Source organism: Phaenicophaeus curvirostris, chromosome 8 (genome assembly GCF_032191515.1).
Source record: "Phaenicophaeus curvirostris isolate KB17595 chromosome 8, BPBGC_Pcur_1.0, whole genome shotgun sequence".
In the NCBI taxonomy this organism is placed as follows: Eukaryota; Metazoa; Chordata; class Aves; order Cuculiformes; family Cuculidae; genus Phaenicophaeus; species Phaenicophaeus curvirostris.
This window is the reverse complement of record NC_091399.1, coordinates 14,526,604-14,547,333: the sequence shown is the minus strand read 5'-3', so window position 1 is coordinate 14,547,333 and position 20,730 is coordinate 14,526,604. Positions and strand designations below refer to the sequence as shown.

Below are 20,730 nucleotides of genomic sequence, written 5' to 3'. Positions count from 1 at the left end.
GCAACTCATAATTAATAATAATGAAATATTCACATTAGTTCTTAAATTATTTTATCTTTGTAGTATCAAAGTACATGTGCATATTTATTACAGTAGGGCTACTTACCTTTTTTCTTTGGGCCATGTCCCTACATGCCCATCTACATAAGACATTGACGTGGACCTTCTGATGACTCCTAAGTGAAATTAAAATAGAACCCAAGGTAACTGCTATGAAAAATGATTTTAAGATCATCTTACGTTGCTTTATCAAATTAGTTCGTTTCACTACTTAGAACACTTCAATGTAAAAAAAAAAAAAAAGTCTTTTCATTTTAAGAATACAAGTACTGAGTCCATTTCATTCTGAATACGTACTATACCCCCTCATCCCTCAAAGCATTTACTATCGAGTAAAATACACTACAAATACTTCTGGGAGCCACATTCCACATAATCAAAATAAAAGTAAAATCTAAAAAATATACACAACAGAAAAGGTACAAACACAAACCCTCTGTTGGTACATTTTATAAACTATACAACTCACTCATTAGCCTTTCATGTAAAGCTCTTCTACTCATTTCTGCATAAATAATGTTTGATTAAATATAAGCAAGACAGCAATTCACTGAGAAGATGACACCTTGTCTCATTGCCTCTTCTACCCATTTGTAAATTGTTACCTGGAACAGATGAATAAGGCTGCTGGGGTGTATGCAGCTGGTGAGATGGTGCATAAGTTGGACTTCCCAATCTATAAAGCAAGAGACATTGACTTAGAAGTACTACATCAAAAGCTACATTACAAAAGGGCAGACTTCATGTCTTGGGCCGACACAAAAACAGATTTGCTTTTTGTGACAGGGAAGAAAGTGAGGTGCAATTATCTTCTTGAAATATTAATTTATTAACTAAAAAGATAACATGTGACTACCTTGGACTGGACCTAATGCAGATAAACTGAAAAGTCAAAATGGTATTTCTCCTACACGAACAGCCACAGAGCAGCATTAATTTTGATAACATACTTGTCTCCCGATTTATTTCATGCAAACATCTTGATTAGAACGTGCTTGGTTTTAGGTTTGATTTTAGCAAAAACTCCAAACAAACACGAACAAATTAACACAGGTCCTAGCAGCCTCAAAACTGAGTGACTGCAGCTAACTGGAAAACTGGTTGGCTGGCCGGGCCCAGAGAGTGGTGGGATATGGAGTTAACTCCAGCTGGAGGCCAGTGACAAGTGGTGTCCCCAGGCCTCAGTGCTGGGTCCAGCCCTGGTTCAATGTCTTTATCAATGACCTGGATGAGGGGATCGAATGCACCCTAAGTAAGTTTGCAGATGATGCTAAGCTGGGTGGAAGCGTGGATCTGCTGGAGGGTAGGGAGGCTCCAAAGGGATCTGAACAGGCTGGACCGCTGGGCAGAGTCCAATGGCATGAGGTTTAACAAGGCCAAGTGCCAGGTCCTGCACTTGGGGCACAACAACCCTGTGCAGTGCTACAGACTAGGGGAAGAGTGGCTAGAAAGCTGCCCAGAGGAGAAGGACCTGGGGGTGTTGGTTGACAGCCGACTGAACATGAGCCGGCAGTGGCCCAGGTCTTGGCTTGTATCAGAAACAGTGTGACTAGCAGGTCCAGGGAGGTTATTCTCCCTCTGTACTCGGCACTGCCGAGACCGCTCCTCGAGTACTGTGTTCATTTCTGGGCCCCTCACCACAAGAAAGATGTTGAGGCTCTGGAGCGAGTCCAGAGAAGAGCAATGAAGCTGGTGAAGGGGCCAGAGAACAAGTCTTATGTGGAACGGCTGAGAGAACTGGGGTTGTTTAGCCTGGAGAAGAGGAGGCTGAAGGGAGACTTCATTGCTCTCTACAACTACCTGAAAGGAGGTTGTAGAGAGGCGGGAGCTGGCCTCTTCTCCCAAGTGACAGGGGACAGGATGAGAGGGAATGGCCTCAAGCTCCACCAGGGGAGGTTCAGGCTGGAGATCGGAAAAAAAATTTTCACAGAAAGGGTCACTGGACATTGGAACAGGCTGCCCAGGTAGGTGGCTTAAAAGGAGGAGGCCTTTAAAAGATGGGTGGATGAGGTGCTAAGGGGCATGGTTTAGTGGTTGATAGGAATGGTTGGACTTGATGATCCTGTGGGTCTTTTCTGACCTAGTGATTCTGTGTAATATCATCTACTCCTCATGCATCTCTCTTTTTGGTTGCTTAATCTGAAACTCGAACTTTGTGTCTGGACTGCAATATGCACTAGAAGTACATAAAGGAATTGATAGACATGATTTTATAAATACAAAAAATATATTCTATGCTAAAACAGTAATTATCAAGATTTCCTCTATTTCAATTTAAAACAGATGCTTTTTTTTTTGGTTCACAGAGACCGTCTGTAGCAGACTCGCTGTGCTAGTCCAGAACAGGATTAACACAGCTCAATGTTTTGATCAAGGTGCTTATTCAGGATCAGAACAAAGACACATGCATAAAGAAAGACACATGCATTTCTATGTAAAACACTTCTAAAGAAGCCAGACTTCAAGAATAAGCCGGATTAAAATCCTTTCAGGTTTTGAATTTGTTCACAGAGTTGAGGAGCACACTCCCAAACTCCCTTTTTCCAATCAGTAATTTTCAAAATGCTTGCTGAAGCACTTTTATAGTTTATAGACAGTATGCTGTAGAAATGTTTCTAGGTAATATTTCAGAAGGATATTCGCATTAATTCAAGAAAAATATTGTTGTTTTACAATCTACAAAAACATCTTTCATAAGAAAATATTAAACTATTCAAAGTAAGTTCTCAAATTCCTGATTTTTTGTCTTAATAACACTACACACTAGCTAAATAGCTGTTTTAAATGGCATTTGAGAGTTATGTGAAAATTTAAAAGTCACAGATATAATGTCTATAAGTTATCTTAGAAGAGAAATATGCTTGCAAAATTTCATTCAGCAGCCTGTGAAAAATCACTACCACAAAGGAAATCTATACACTTCATTTTCCCTCAAGAAAAGACTGATTTTGGCACCGTGACTGTGGTTCCATGGCAACCTTCAGACATCGTAACTGCTCGCTGACACAGTCCCACTCCCTCCTCTGTGCTGGCTCTCCGATCCTCTGAGTCATTTCAACGAACTAAGCCAACAGAAAAACATTCACTATTTCCGACTGGGTCTGTTTTTTTTCTATTTTTGTGCACTGTAATGACGACGTCAAACACCCAAGGGGGCAGAAACGTGCAGTCAGGACAAGAAGGGAAGGCCAGGACCATGACATCCCACAGGCAGGTCAGTTCTGCCAGAGAACCTGCAGCCAATGCGTCAGACTCCTATCATCTGAGATAACTTCTTTGCCCCTCCTTTGTCCTACAACACAATGAAGTATCATCAAGCTGGATGAAGTACACTAGTTTATGAGGGAAGATACAGCTCTTTCTGTTACTCATGGATTGTTTTCATCCTACTCCAACACAAAACCATATCCATCACTGTAGAGATGCTACAACAGCTCTGTGATGAGCTAGTACAATACATAACCCACACCCACAAGGGGCTCACAGTGATCTCTGAATATATCGCACAAAACATGAGCAATAGTACAAAACACGTTGGTAGCAACTTAATAGATTTGACATTTAATATTGGAATGGTAATGGCACTAAGAAACCTAAAGTCTTTTGTACGCATTTATTAATTGAATTCAGATGCTTACTGTAAAACTTCCAATCAGTTCTCTTCAGTGTATACACCAAAACCATCTGCCCAGAGAAAACGCACACATGTAGGCAAAAGGCAGATTTATTGGGATGAAAGAGGATGTTACTGACAGCAGGGATAAATGCATCGTTTCTGGCTTCAGCTGTGGGATTTTTTAATGCTGTCAAGGCTACATTATGACTTTTCTTGTGGTGTTGTCCAGTGTTCATCTACTAACTTTCTTTACATTTAAAGAAAATCTTCTCCACAGCAATCACTACAGCATAAGCACACCACAGAACTCTTGTGTTTCTTTAGTTTAATTTGGTTTTAAGAGTAAATGGACATATGAGGTACTACCTTCCTAGAACTTCTGAACACTGAGGCTTTGTCCATGAAGGGCTCTATAAGGGGGACACCAGGTTGGAAACCATATACATTGTGATTCTTACTGCAAACTTTTCTTCATTCTGTAGGACAGTAACAGTTACAAGCCCTTTGTTGGGCTGCTTTCAGTAGCTTTGCAAGTTGTGAATGGCCCTGGGAATGCCTGTTCCAAAAGATATGTAAAGAACTACTGTTTCTGGTTCTCCTGGCTTACATGCTCAGTTTACACTAAAATAATGCCATTGTCCAGAAGGGAAACGCTTCAGATACACACAGAAAAGAGAGATTCAGAATGACAGCATTTAATGATAATAAGAAATACTACTCCCTGATTAAAGTTGGTATACACTCCTAAGAACTGAAAAAACCCCCACCTAAACCAGCAAATCCCCAAACCAACCAAGTTCCTGCCGGCACCTCAACCCTCCAAAAATCCCATTCAAAACCAGAAAAGGCTGAACAGGGTTAGCTGGGTTGGTAACCAACAATTTGCCAAATATCCAATTAAAATACCAATTTTATCCTCCTCGTCTGTGTTAGATCAGGCACAATTAATAAATATTTGCCTCCAAATTATAAATACAGTGCAATTCAACCCCACATCCACTATGTTCAGATCAGGTCACTGGAAGGCTTTATCATATTGAAAGAAAGATTAACAGGTTAACATGCAATTTCTGCCTCTCATCAAATGCCAAATTAGCTGGAACACAGGGGAAATGGGATGCTTTTATATTGCTTCCAAACCTGTAATGTTAACACTAAAAATCATGTTTCATATATATCTACAAAGATATAAATTATGTAAAGCACATTTAATGAAGCAGTTTACTTCCCACTCTTGATGCTCACAAGCCTGAGAAAGTTCATCATAGTATAAGAATTAATTTTTACCTATTTGACCTTCATGGTACTTAAGTAACAGAATCACACCAAACTGAAACCAATACTCAAAGGTTTTCTTGCTGTTTTCTTACTTTACTTTCTTTGCCATTTTTGGATAATTTCCTGTGAATTCTGGAAAAATTGCTCTTTCTGAGCATATGTGGTCAGCAGCCCCACATGAAATTGAAGTGGATAAGGAGACCCCCTGTGACACTTCTCTGCTGAATGGCAAAGGCTGTTTTGGAAACCGTTGAGACAAGAGCATGCTGTCCAAGTGGCAAACATGAACTGAACTGACATGAACGTTGCCTGTCATGCAATGAGGCACTGGGGGAAACAGCTGAACAACAGGATCATCCACAAAATTCTACAGATGGTATTTAGTAACTCAATCTTTGAGCACTGCAAAATGGCAACAAAATAAATAAAAAACTATGTGTGATTTTGAACAGAAAGGAGAAGGTTGTGAAACCGTATGAGTGATTCTCTGACATTACCTGCCTACGAAGTCGGAACCAGATGGGCCATCCACATAATTTCTTCTGTTAGCATTCAAGCTGTGAGCAGAAGCTGCGTCTTTTGCAGGTTCAGCTGCCCAGAAGAACAAAGCTCAAGTTATTATAGTGAAAAAGTATTCAGTGAAAATGCATAGTAGAAAAGCTGCCTGAAATAATCTGAAGTAATGATTTCCAAAGATTTAAAGAATTTTCAATGGTTGTATTACTTAGATTGAACACCAATCACTTCCTTTCAGCTCAACTGCCTTCCAGGTTCTCATATTGACACTAATTAAGGGAACAGAGAATGACAAAAATTACTAGAAAAGGCAAGAGAAGAAATAAAAAAAAAAAGCACTGAAAACAGGCAAAAAATTAAAAGCAAGCAATCCTTGTAGCAAAAGTAAATCTTCTGGAAGAAATTTTTGTGATAGAATTTTTTTCCCTCCAAATGCTCAGACTAACTTTTCAGCTAGAAAATAGTAATTGGGTCATATCCTAGATTAGTTAGCGATATTTAAAAGATTTTAATCAGATTTGTATGTACCATAAAGCATATAAATGAAAGAAAAAAAAGTATAAAAGCCACACAATTAAAATCTCTTCCTAGCTCTTAAGAGAGCCAATCACAGCACTGCTGTGTGAATGTTTAAGTTACTGTGACTCTGTAAGCTCTAACAGATCTGAAGATCTACCCGAGAGGTGGATATTTAAATTTGAGAATTTACTGATGGAAGATTGTGCCTTTGCACCCAGGTACAAAATGCAAATTTACAACTAACTAACTGTCCACTTTCCTCAGATTTATGTTGCTTTCTCGTGGTATCTTCTGTCAGCAATAAAAGCTCTTCAGGCTACATTCTGTTCTTGGCTCCTTATTATGTTTGTAATCCCTGCATGGGCATAAATGGATTCTAAGCTCGTTTAGGCCAGGAAAATTTGCAAGTGATTATACCATAACAATTTAAATGTTTTTGGTAACAGGCAACAAAATCTAATTATGATTTATGAGACAAGATGAAGATTAACACAAGGAAAGACTACTTTCCTCCTTCTTTAGGGGGCCTGTATACTGCTAAATCCTGTTAACTAAAATACTCACTGTATTTGTGAACACAATGGCAATCTGTACCCATACATATTAAAAACATACACATGAAAACCAATTGTTAATATAATTACCTTGGGGATGCACAACAACACGAGGTTGTACAAATGATGGCTTCACCACTTCAAACCACCAGAATAATTCTGCCATGAACACCATGTAGTTGCTCTACAAAAATAAAATAAAGTGAAATTTATGTTAAAACACAGATCTGCAAATAAACAGATTAAGCAACATTCAGGATATGCCTGCATTTCATCCGGTTCGCAATCTTTTCTCTATTGATTTGTTGGAATGGAGATGACTAAGAGTGATCTGTAGCACTAACACACAGAACTGGACCAGATTGTAACTATTTGGGGTGAAATGTTTCATAATAAGCATATGCTCAGGCCTGATGTCTTGCAGGCAGGGTAGTGAGGTACACGATGGGTGGAAGAAGATGCCTGTCAGGCAGATTAGCCATTTCCATAAAGAAACAGTAGCGAAAAGCCCATTGTTTTGCAAAGCTAGGCAATAAAATTTTCAGAGCTTTTCAACATGAAAAACTCTGGTAGCCCTCAGTTTTACTGTTAGAATTCAGAATCCGATTTAGGCTTTTGTGTCAAGTATGTGCTTTCTGCCACACTGGTGAAGACTGACCCAAATTCACAAGTCTTTAATGCAAAACAAAAATTAACAGCGGTGTCTGTTCAATGCAGGTTAGAACAAGCTTTTAGGTCCAAAGATTTAGGCACACTTAACACATTGTTGACTGATCTCCCTGCTGTACACTCCCATTACACAGCTATGAAACACAGAAGTATGGGAGCCATCAGATGTAACACAAGGGGAAAAACAGAAGTGAAAAGGAATAAAGAACTGGTGACATGAAGTGCAGCAAAAAAAAAAAAAAGTCAAGAAAATGAAAAACCAAACAAAACCAGCAGCAGTTTCTGCTCCAAGAATACATAACACAGACAGCAAAAAGAGCATGAGGTTTGTTGACTGTGGATGCTAAAGCATTCAGAGGTCAAATGATCAGTTCTAGGCTGCTACGTCCATATGGTTCAGTGCTACTTCATATCTAGAAATATCAACTGAATGAGATCATTGAGCATCCAGGTTTAAGCTGACTCAAGCAGTCACAGAGACTCGCATCACCTGTCTTAACCAAGTCTGAGATATAAACAATACAAACCTCTACTTATGCTTTCATAGAATCATAGAATAACCAGGTTGCAAGAGACCCACCGGATCATCGAGTCCAACCATTCCTATCAAACACTAAACCACATCCCTCAGCACCTCGTCCACCCATCCCATAAACACCTCCAGGGAAGGTGAATCAACCACCTCCCTGGGCAGCCTGTTCCAGTGCCCAATGACCCTTTCTGTGAAAAATGTTTTCCTAATGTTCAGCCTAAACTTACCCTGGCAGAGCTCGAGGCCATTCCCTCTTGTCCTGTCCCCTGTCACTTGGGAGAAGAGACCAGCTCCCTCCTCTCCACAACCTCCTTTCAGGTAGTTGTAGAGAGCAATGAGGTCTCCCCTCAGCCTCCTCTTCTCCAGGCTAAACAACCCCAGCTCTCTCAGCCGCTCCTCATAAGGCCTGTTCTCCAGCCCCTTCACCAGCTTTGTTGCCCTTCTCTGGACTCGCTCCAGAGCCTCAACATCCTTCTTATGGTGAGGGGCCCAGAACTGAACACAGTAACATTCAACAGTCCCATTCAACTGGGAAATTGTATTTAAACAACTTTTGAAAAGAGTTTGCTTAATACAGTCTTTCCGCAGTAAAGCTCAATGTCAAGTCAGCCATACTTGCAAAAACAAGTGTCCTTAGTCACTTTTTTCACGTCCACCAAATAACTTCAAATATCTGGTTTATTTTCTCCCCTTTACGGTATTTTCATTTAACATTCCACTCAGCATGAATGGGAAAATATAAATTAAGCAAATAAGTGTGTTAGTTTTTACAAACTATCAGCAACATCAAGAGCACTTAGGAAAAAAGTAAGCAATTGCCTGATTTTGTTTTTTATTTCCTTTAGACAAAGATAAATAAAGGATCTTAGTAGAGTACACAATGCTATATGGTATAGGACAGAATTCTTAAACCTACTCAGAGTAAAACCCATGGCTTGCCCTGGTCACTTCTATCTGCTCTGGCTTCTGCCATTTCCAAACAGCCGTGGGACACTGGGTATGGTGCCAAGTGGACCTTTGGTTTGACCAAGGACAGCTCTTATTTTGGTTTTTTGGACGTAGTCAGCTTCTACATTTTCTATATTACTGAAAATGATCTTCAGCATGTACTTCGCTATTAGGGCATCTGTGGTTTGTTTCCACAATAGATCGACATTGTCTAGAATTTTTGTCTAGGTTGCCCCAGTTTTGTATCGGCAAATTTGAGAATATTATTTTAAGAATTAAGAATATTATTTTAAATTTTTGTTTGACACTTTTGATTTAGATTTACTTTTAATGAATATTTCTAGTGTAGATAAGTCTTTACTCCAGCAAAGAGACACTCAGCCTGAAAGCTGCTCATACACGTCAGGAGATGGTGACGGGATCCGCCAGAGGTTGCCATAGTTATTACACACAAGCTACAAATACACTAGGAAAAACCTTGTCTCTGCTTATTCAGCTCAGCAGATCTGAATGAGGAAAAGTTCACAGCAAAATCTTTTCCACTCGAAGAAAATGTTAAGCACAGCATTTTGGTATCACACAGTGATTTCATTAGGAAGCAATGAGAAAAAAAACCAGATTTACTTCTCAGACTATATATGATGTTTAATACTACAGTTCCTAAATATTACAATTTCTATGATTTTTCTCCTAATTCCCCCATCTCCCCTCAAACTTTTACATTTTAAACTTGAAATTTTTTCCTACAAAAAATGAATTGTAAAATGTTCTAATCATAGCTTTTTCCCTGTCTCAAAGATTGTATTTAAATACTCCAAATTCTTACATTTATGTTGAACCGCTGCATTTAGTAGTGTGACTATTTTGTGGAGGACTTGGATATTCCTTTTGAGAACGTCTCCTATGCAGTGCTGAGCTACTGTGAGACAGTTTGTTCTTCCAAAATCATCAAAGCAGTATTTACTTAAGTGAAAATGAAACTGTTGGCTGCACAGCCTGCTTAGAACTGAGGCTAATTTGATGGTAAAACATCATGATTGAAACAGCATTCTCTCAGAAGTTACTTTTAGCCAGAAAGAGATGTCAATAACAATGATCAATGGGGAAAACTGATGATCAGTAACTTAATTTTTCTGAAAAGTATCTGGGTCTGTGGTAATCCTGCTATCCAGGGCTAGAAAAAAAAAGTAGTTATTTCCACAGACTTTGCCTTGATTAGGTTAACAAAAGTTCTAACAGTTGTCACATGATTATCACATGCACTTACAAAAATATTCAGCAGCATAAGGGTATTTTAATAGTACTAAAAAGCAGCTAAGCTCTGAGCAGCTCAGACTAGCTCAAAACCGCTGAACAGCAGATGGCAGACTTGAAGCTTCACACATGCTTTTATTTGCTAAATATTCTGATTTAATTTTTTCCAGTTTGATATCTTCAGACTGTTAATTAGCTGTATGTAGTCAGCTGTACTACTGGTTACATTTCATCTGTTGTATCTTCTGGTACTGTAAAATAAAAATCCTTCTGTTTAACAGATTAGGAAAGATAATCTTTTGATAAAAAATATTCCCATATTCTGAGTATAAAATCTGAAGTTATTACTTGCTTCTGTATCAAAGGCAGATACAAGCTAGCTTGTTTCAAAAAATTTTATTCAGAAAAGATAAATTATTCTCTTTAATATCTCTATTCCCCCTCCACAGTATTAAAATCACAATTCATTCTAAAAATCAAGTTAGCTAACAGAAATAGTACATCCAATCTTAGCACTTCAGTTACATCCTTTCAATACTTAGAGTTTTTAGACCAGTATATTTATAGCATAACAACTACAAGGTCACACATATAAATTATATGAATAATTTGTAATCAGGCTTGAATCCACTAAAATTGAATGTAATAGCAGTCACAGATGCCTTGAGGAATTTTCTCAAATGAAAAAAATACATTGTAAAAATTTATATCATGACGTATATTAAAATTTCTGTACAACAGGCCAGGAAAGCAAGTTACCTCAAATGCAAATCCACAGTTTGTGTTTTACAGAAGTACCAACATGAATGTGTCAAGACAGAAGAAAATGGGAGTGGCTCGAACTCTCTGAAGAAGGCCAAGTTACAGTTCTGCATGTGATCCATGCATTACCAGTTTGTCACATCTCCTGCCACAGGTTAATAAATGCCACAATAATTCAAGCTGAAAACTCCAGTTTGTTCTTTTCCAGACCAGAACAAAAGTGGGAAAACCATCTAATGCACATCAGTGAAAGCAAACCATGCTGCTTCCCTTTAAATAATGAGTCAGGAACATTTGGTCTCTCTCAGGAGGGAAATCTCTTAAAAGAACTGCTCCCTGGTTGGGTCTTCCTTTACATTCCTGATCCTGAATCCTTTCAAACCAGCCAGATGGGAATCAAATCCCTGAACTGCCTCCCACCATACCAACTGAATGGCCTCAACAAGCACAGCCAGCTGCTCTCCCAGCTCCTGATGGAGCCACATGCACACATACAGGGGCTTCAACTGCGAACCCAGGATTGGGTTAGCAGCCAGACTGGCAGTGGTTGAGACTGGACAGAAAGCTGTATGACACTTAGTGTAGTCCTTAATATCCAGGGTTTATTGATGTGATGTATTGAGCACTATTTTTCACATCTCTGAGAACACGGTGCTGACCATAGCTTCAGCTTACATTGGTTGCAAAGCCACCATCAACATTACATCACAAAGTGCAAGCATTCAAAATGTTAAATACAATAAATGTATTCAGCATAACCCAAACCTTTAATTACTATAGCCTCCTGCTCAATTCAGCAGTAAAAAAAAAAACAAAAAAGGCAGTTCTGCAACCAGCCACTTCATCTGGCTTTGCCAGTGCCAATGTTTGTTCTTTCTGCTGTGTAACTATGTGCAAAAATAAGGTACCCATTCAATGTGCTTAGGTGCGGTTCTGCACAGTTCAGAGCCTGGCCCACATTTAGGGCAGAGGAACACCCTTCACAGACAAGAGGCAACAATCGCCTCTCAAATTTACTTCAGTTCACATTCAGAAAGCTTTCATTCTGAATAAACATACCCTCTGCATGAACAGACTCTGCAGCTATCAGAAGACAGCAGCCACAGAGAGGAAGCATCTGTGCTGAGGGGCAGCTCGTGAAGTCAAGACCTGAAAGGCTGCAGAGACTTGTGTCCCTGTTGAATCCCCAAGAACCCATGCTCTCAGAAGAGCAGGGCTTGGACACACCTGTACGTGGCCACCAGCGCGTGCCAGTGTCAATGACAGCCTGTATCACCCTAACCACCCCCACGAGGGCAGCAGCTGTTGTATGCAGACAAAGAGCACATGATTATACTTATACGTAAATACACCTGAAGAGACAAGCGGCCCCATGAGAGACTTTCTGGACACTTTCCCAGAAGCCACTCCTCATCCAGTGTGATCTCCTACTTCTGGGAAGCCACTGGGTTGGCCTGCAACCCAGCAAAAGTGACAGAGTGAGCCTCTGTGCATGTGAATTACATCAGCAAATTAATACATTATCTTATTAACATTGGATTAATTCTGTTAACAAGTTGAATTAACAAAAGGTGTTACAACATCGGTTGTGATCTATGTCTCACCATGACTCAATCCTCTATTAATGAAAAAGGGATGTACAGCAACGCATGTTGGTTAAATTAGTAGCACAAGTTTAGGATCACTATATTTAAAAAAACCAAACAACTCGTGCATTTAAGAAGGTTCAGATAAAGGAACACTTACAGAAGACAATAATAAACTGTTTGTCAATTGATTCAATGCTAAATTCCTATGTGAACTCTCAAATGATGGCAAACATCAAATGATTCAAGTTGTGTGTCATTGCCCTCTTGGACAGTTAACCTCACAAATAACTTGTTCTTAGGTCTGAACCCTATGGCCCTACTAGAAAAATCTGGCAGAGAACAATCTAAAAATATCAAGAATATAACAAAATAGAACCAAACGTGTGTTTTTCCTCTTTTAGAAATACTTTCAACATATATCTCATGAGACAAATGGAACGTGAAATGCATTTTTTTTCTGTCTATTCAGGTGCCATATATGTCCCTTAAATCATCCTTTCAGGAATTATACATTCCATAAGACCTTTATTCAAGCCACAAATGCTACATACCAACTATTACACTGTAGTGCTAATCAACACTTCGGCCAAAGCAATAAATAAGTCTTTATTATTCGGCAGGGTGGTTCATGCTTCCTGCGACAGCACATCATGTACGTTCTATTTCTACAGACTTGTTCTTTGGATAAGCAGAATGTGTGTGTGTCAAGACAAAATAAAACATGTCTTTCAGTTCTACGTAATTTCCCAGATATTGGTGAAGAACAAAATATTTTAAAAAATTGTGCATTGGGATAAAACTGTTTATAGAAAAAATGAAGAGGGAGGACCAGGACAAAAAGCAATCCATGCAACTAAAGAGAGATCCAAGATTTTCTATTCTTTCCTCTTGCTAAATATGTAGGGAGGATTCAGAAAACATTGTGACTATTTCTATGTAATCTCTCTCTACTTGTGTTTGCTTGTCTCAAAGGAAAACAACTACGAATGAGTATGGTCCCTTGGTGGTGCCTCAAGCATCCATGGAATGTTTTCAGATATTTTTTCCTTCAGCCCTGCCTTTGTAAACATCTTATGAAGAACTTCAGAAACATATTTTTATAAGAGGAGAAGAAAGGGCCAAGTGAGAAGCAGCAAGACTTACTTTCTGCTTCATTTGATTATGACACACTAAAGCTGTCTAGGAAGTCAGACAAAACTTTTCTTTGTGCTAAAACAGAACTAAGCCAACAGCTTCACCTACTGCAAAATCTGAGTGTTGATATCAAATACTGTGGATGATTTTAAGTGAAGTTTTAAATTAACCCAACTTTTTTTCTGTGCATTTTGATGGAAAGCCAAAAGTGGGCACAATCACCTTGGTCAAGTTGAGCGCTAAATTGCTGTATCATATATTATCTACAATCTACATTGATTTAATGTAACAGGGCACTGTAGCGTGCTCAGTAAAAAACACAAGGTATGCACTTTATGCTTGATCAATTGAAAAGAAAGAGGCTCTGCTCCCTTCCTTCTCAAGGACTAGCATAAAGTCAAGATACCCAGTGTAATTTCTAGGACTGCACAAGGCACAGCACAGTCATTCCACAAACTCAGCTGTAATTATTTTCTTGAGGCTTTTTCCTCAAAGATAAGTAGTAACTGACAGGTTACTGCCTTTCAGTAGTTTGGTTCTTTATTCTTTCTGTCACCACTATGAACATAGCGGACTTTTAACCAAAAGCACAGTGGCACATACTCTGCAGTGAGTCACCCTGAAATCAAATAGAAATTTTTGCTAATTAACACACCTAGAACAAAGAAACACACTTCTATAAATCCTAAAACTTGTCACTGTATCAATTTTGTAGACTGTGATAAAGGTATTTCTACTAACCAGTTTAATTCAATGTATAATATTTAAAATATCCAGTTACAATACAAACTTCTTCAAAGTGACAGAATTCTTTGGAGAATATACACATTTTTAAGTCTTACTTTAATTAGATGCACTGGAAAACTAAGAAAGAGCTCCTTTAATTGTGAATTTATTTTGAAAGCAAATTAATTCTTACCCCTGGAAAAACAGAGTTTATAGCACTAGCCAAAGTTTCCATGCCAGGTTTTAGAAGAAAAATTTGGCAGCATTTCTTTGTAGCATTTACATCTAAATAAATATCCACAGCACAAACTTGTAAAAACATGATCACAGAAGGGTCTTCTCAGTTCCAGAAATACTCTACATCTTTGAAAGAAACCTAAAATCCCTCTAAAAATGGTGTTCAAAATCAGCAAAACTACTGAGTTTGTAGCATTTTAGAAGTGCGAAGTCTGATACACTGGCATACTGACAAAATATTTAATATAGTTATATTTTAAAAATGGAAGCCTCATAGTGCATATTGCCTTGAGAAATAATTCAAACTAGTACTATAAAAAATGATATTGTTGCCATGAACGAAACCAAAGAATAATGAATTTGATTTATTCCATGTACCTAAGTAGAGAGGAAGAACCAAAATGCAACGAATGAGTCCTGCTCGAGATCACTGAATATGCTTGCAAGACCATACACTGGGAAAGTACAGGCAAGACACACTGCAGTGCCACAGGCTCTTACAAACTGGTAGGCAGATTACTGTACCTGAACTTTGAAAACACCAAAAGCTGACTGAAAGCAGTCACTCTGCAACTTGACATACACAGAATAAACCAGCAACAGCTAAGTAGTCTAGACTTACGAGGCCTGACCCTCCTGTCCTTACTCACCCTGGCAGCTCATTACTTATTTGAAAAGGATTGGGTTCAACCCTAAAGGAGACAACAAAGCTGTATTCAGGCTCTGGCCTCTGTGACTCAGCTTGGGAGATTGCTGTAAAGATCATAAAAGGAGTGAAATGACCCAGATATTTAGAAACCAATTACATCTCGACTGCAACAGATGAGCTGACTCCATAAAAATAATATTTCATTCCCTAAAGGCAGGCCAAGTAAGCAAATGAAGGTTTTAGAAGAAAGTCTTAGAGAAACAAGAATGAAAAATTTAAGTTACAATTAGGCAAGAAATAATTCGAATACTCCTTGGTTTTCCACATGCTTAAAAAAACTATAGGATAAGTAAAACTTTTTTTTCTCTCTTATTAAAGAGCAGAATCTTAGAATGACTGAAAACAGTTAATTGCTTATTCAAACAAGTGTATTCGTTGGAATTGTGGTCCTGCCTGTGTTCTCTGCATAAAGACATTACAGTTTTCAATGAAATTAACTCACAAGTTTACACTTCTCCAAAAGTGAAAAAGCTTAAAGGTTAAAAACTATAAAATTATTGTGTACACAGAAATGAGTAAGAAGGTTGAGTAATAATTCCATAAACAACTCTTCAGTTTCTTGTCCTTTTGTGAAAGCATTAAAAAAACTAATGCAGAGCACTATTCTATTTCAACAGAAATATCACAGATTACATGCTATAACCATTGATTAATAGAAAGACAAAGTGCATAATAGTTTTGCACAATCAAAGTTTTAATAAATACTTTCGTGTTTTTTTTAAATATTTTGAATTACCAGAACATCATAACTACCAAAAGAAGGTAGTTTTACGTGCTGCATGCTGTATTGCAAGAGATGCAACATGCTCTTTCACACAGCAGCAGACCAAAAAATACTACATGCACCCTTAGCAAAACAGTCCTGTGGATGCCACTTGGATTTTTATTTATTCAATTTTTTTTTACCTTTATTGAAGAAGCTGCATACAGCATGTCCTCAAGGCTGAAATGGCAACACTGGTTAAGGTATTCCTGACAAAATTCTTGAATCAATTGTAGATTATACAGGCTGTCCGCCAAAGACATTGTCTCTTTCAAACAAATATCTAAAAAGGAAGAACAGAAACAGAGATTAGAAATAGTTACATATTTCCAAAAAAGGGCTTTTTGCCTTATTGGATTCTAGAGCATTTTTTTGACAAATTCAAACTTGACCTTTTTTTTTTTTAGGAGGCTTTTATTTTTCTATTTAAGAACAACTACTCTATATTTTCTCTTTGCAGCTTTATATCGCCAGACATTTTTCTATACCCAACTTCATTTTTTACTGTTGACAAGTTTTTTTTTTTGCTTTCTTTTGTGAAAATAGAGGTTATACACTAACTTGTTATTTCCATATAATGAAAACCCATACTTAATCACTAATAAATATTTTTTCAAATAGATTTTTCTATACAGAACAGCAGCAGGAAAGACGAAGAAATAGTAGCACTGAGTACACTAGTGCAGTTACCCAGTATTTTCTGAGCTAACTTCCTATTCTCTTTTTATGACTGCACTTCTTGGAAAACAAAGTAGCAATAGTAACTTCAAGAAAAAAAAAGGCAGTCCTTATAATAAGAAGGATTGAATAAAATAAAATTAAATATGCTTCCAGAACATGCATCAGATCTTCTTCCTAAAGCAAGGATGCATGACAGAGCTCCACGTAACAGTTTTAAATTGTTTAGGATAATCAGACAAGGAGTCTGCTTTGATGCTACCAGGACAAGGATTCCCACCCTGAGGGAATAAGATGTTTTCCATCATCCCAACCTCACAGCTGATGATCAAGAGGAGAAAACGTTTGACTAAATTGACTGAAATGGGATTAGACTTAATAATGCAAAGTGTGAAGTCATGATTTGGATCTAATAAAATTCCAATGTGATTTACTGGTTGAAAGTGATACAGAGTAGGAAGGTTTTATGTATTAGTCAATGTAAAAATGTTTATGAGCTTTCAGCATCACGTAGCTATGAAATAAAGCAAACATGAAGCTAAAAAGTATCAGAAATTTTATCACCAGTAGTGACAGAGAAGCACTGTACAAAGCAGTAATGAGATGCCAGTTTGGATTTCTGTGTACAATTAGGATCATCCACATTCAAGAAAGATGAACTGAAACTGGACTAGTTGCAGAGGAGGGGATAATAATGAGAAAGGAAATCCACTTCAGAAGGGCAGACTGTAAAAAAACCTTGGTTCAGTAGCCTGGGCAAAACAAGAGAAAGAAAATATATCAAAAAGGTAGACATCAGATTAGGAGAAGGTATTCAAGCCAAAGGGCACTGTTGGAAGAACAACAAAGGCCTGTAGACCGGCTACAAGCACTTTTAGGTAAAAGCAAAAATAGCATTTAAAATCATGTAAAAAATGGAGTTCTGCAACAGAGGGTAACAACACCACACATTTTAAAGAGCTAGACAGCTTTAAGATAGAACATGATAAATGAATGAAAGTAGTTATATAATTTTGTACAATAGCCAATTTCTTGTCTCACTGACATAAGGAGCGCTTTCTAGTCCTGTGTTCCTTGAAGGAAACCTAGATTTGAAAGTTAAATAAAGTCTTAAGAAGCAGAAATAATCTACTTCAGACTACAGAGAACTCTAGATTAGTATTTTTTTCTATTCTGTTAATGCCTTTTTAAGCATTTCTGCACATGCGTTTTTGCTATCTGCCTTCCTCACTTGCAATATAGAACCAAATCTCACTGAAACATAACATGCATAAAAATATATATTATTTAAATACAGGGGGTAAAGTCTTTTTAAAGTGCTTCTGGTCACTTCAGAGTATCTTTGAATTTACTTCTGAGACAATGACACGCTCATTTATATATCTTTAGGGAAGGTAATGTCAAGACATCTAACAAGAACATTAGAACTAAAGCTCCAAAGCTGACATGTGCCTTGTCTTGTTTAAAGTTGGATGCTGGAAGAATCTCCTGCTAAGTATGGATACGGTCAGGCAAGGTACACAAGATCTTTTGGACTGTCTGTATTTTCAGCCACACTAAAGCAGTAAGAGGTGTATTACCTGCATTCTACACTACTCAAGTTTCAACTCTTCCCTAATCACATAAAACGGTATATATTTGGTTGCAACATTTATGTAAATTGAAAAGTTTTATGTTTCAAAATTCACAAGCTGAAGAAGAATGGTGAATGCATACATCTTTCTCTTTCATCTCCAATGCCTACTGGGCTGGAGGTTTCCTATATAGTGGTTGTGTCTGTGAATTCCAGATTTCAGTCATTAGCAAGCTTTATAACCTTGTTCACATTCCTGGATTTCTCAGGGTGCTTTTCTCTAAGTGTTCCCACGACATCAAAGGTATCACAGATAGAACATAGGCAGAAAATGATGGGCATTAGCTGCCAAGACATTTTACAACTATATGAGGCTTTTAGTTGCCAGGAGGAAGATATGACTTTAACCAAGCCACTGAGCAAAAGAACAAGATGAAACTGCTCACCATGACAGAAAACTGTTATTATAGAACAGCACGTCATCAATACACTCCACACTATATATTTTTGTTTATAAATGATATAGGTGATCAGGTGAATAAAAAGCCCAGAACACAGAGTAACTATTTGTCATGCAGTGCAGCTATGAAGAGCTTGACTAACTCCAACCTCTTCCACGTTTTATATCTATAACTGCTCAGATTCATAAGAAAGCATTTATGCAGCTTCAAGAATAAGAGTTTTCCAGGTGGCTTCACATTTCTTAGCACAAAGGCAAATGTGTTGCCACAGCTGTTATATTATATCTTAGTATGTTTATATTAGTGTGATAATAAAAAAGCAAGCAGGACATGGAAGGACACCTTGGTTCCTTCTACTTAAATGCAAAAATAAATAAGCACAAAGTTAATATTAAACCCACTGTACTCAAATTATGCCTCTTGTACATAATATTTAAGTACCTTCCTTCACACAGTTACCAAACACAGACATTTAAATTATGAACCAGGTTTACAAGTGGAGAGACACATTAGACATACCCTCCAGTTTAACGATATCTGGACAGTAGAAGTGGATCAGAGCAGCTAAAGCACAACCATCTGTACCATCTTTCAGCAGATTCTCCACCAGTGGAATGCAGGGCATCTGTTTAAGCAATGTCTGCTCCTTCCTATAACGAGCCTACAGTATAGAATGAAGAAATTTAGAGAGACAAAGGCTCTGAAACACATGAAGAACACTGTTAGTGAAATTGCTGAATTAAATAACATCATGTACCTTAACTAACGTTCAACACTCACTATTATATAATCAGAAATGATCTGTGTGTAAACACAATGAGACAAATCCTCAGCTTGTGTAACTCCAGTTTGCTGCCAAGTCAGATGACTCTGAAGTTAATATCTTGTCCCAAATCTCATTCATAGAACTGACTTAATGACAAATCAGAAACAAGGAAATTTCCATTTGATCAACTGCATTTTTATTACTAGCATGTGTCACAATAGGCAGTCAGAGGCATTAATGGTCAAGTGTTGAGACCATGCAGCGAACTAGTTAAAAAAGGAAACATTCTGAAAAACAACTCTGTGTATAGAGACATCGTTAGTCCAGAGCACCAAGACATCTGCAGATAAATGCTGTTTTTCATGAGTTTCTTTTCTTTGTGGGGAGAGGGAAGGGCTGCCTTAAAAAGAACGTATTCATCATTCTTAGTTTCTTTTCACTTCTTCTTGGAAAAACAAATGGAGGTGGAAGAAAGTGACACAGATTTCAATTTGTTAATATTATTTACTGAGACTTATTTTTAAAACACTACTGATAGATTACATTTCTATTCATACTGCAGAACTACTTATGATGCCAAGAGTGTTTCTGAGTTAGTTTTACACCACTTTCATTCATCGATACACACTAAACTGGCAGACTCCCTGTAGCAACTCTGAGAAGTCTTTGTGGATGCTGCTCTTCCCAGCAAAGCTGAACCTGACAGTTTGTTTCTCCTGCTCTCCACATTCTGGCTGTGCTGGAGCAATTGCTGATGGGGCTAAGACCATTGATTCAGCTACAACATTTCTCTCTTCCTTTGTCTCTGCAGGGAACGAGTGGGCAGGGCTGGAGGTTTTATGGGTGGGGTGGGAATTGTTCAGGCTAGCTTTGCTGGCAAAGTCTGTGGAACCACAGACTAACCCTGAAGGCTATACTTACTGTCACTGGATTTCTGTCAAGGATCACATGGGATTATCTTTAATGAATGTCAGTCTCCTCTAACTGGCCCAAGAAGTACGAGTCTAAACTGGCAACAAGAGACACATCAGTTCTTGAAAAATTAAGGGCTTGTATTTGTCCCAGAGAACTCACACTTTAACCAATTGATATTAAAAAAGCCCTGAGAGTTAGTTCTGTATTTCATACTTGAAATGAACTGGAATTTGTATGTCAAGTATTCTGTATGAAAATGAGAATACTGTTTTTGCATGCTATGGGAAATATTCACTAACACTAAACAAAATCATGTTCGTGTTGCATGCATTATTAATATTCTTTTCCCTGTGTTAGTTATACTCCCTACTATTTCTAACGAGACAGGCCAATTAGGCTTGCAGTGAAAGTTCGTTATTTTTTCACTCTATGGGAGTCCAATAACCCACACTAGGATGAAAATCTGGTACA

At 37.9% G+C, this 20,730-nt stretch overlaps 1 protein-coding gene across 4 annotated transcripts in view; it reads right to left on the bottom strand.

The window, feature by feature from the left end:
* The window catches only part of CAMSAP2 (calmodulin regulated spectrin associated protein family member 2), an 88,698-nt gene that overhangs the window by 13,485 nt on the left and 54,483 nt on the right, over positions 1-20,730 (bottom strand). For all 4 annotated transcript variants that reach the window (XM_069862492.1, XM_069862493.1, XM_069862494.1 and 1 more), the window contains 6 exons: positions 19,098-19,239; positions 16,010-16,149; positions 6,634-6,727; positions 5,452-5,545; positions 666-736; positions 107-176 (listed from right to left, as the gene is read on the bottom strand). In XM_069862492.1, coding sequence (XP_069718593.1) covers positions 107-176; positions 666-736; positions 5,452-5,545; positions 6,634-6,727; positions 16,010-16,149; positions 19,098-19,239 — 611 coding nt within the window. The remainder of the gene's footprint in view (positions 1-106; positions 177-665; positions 737-5,451; positions 5,546-6,633; positions 6,728-16,009; positions 16,150-19,097; positions 19,240-20,730) is intronic.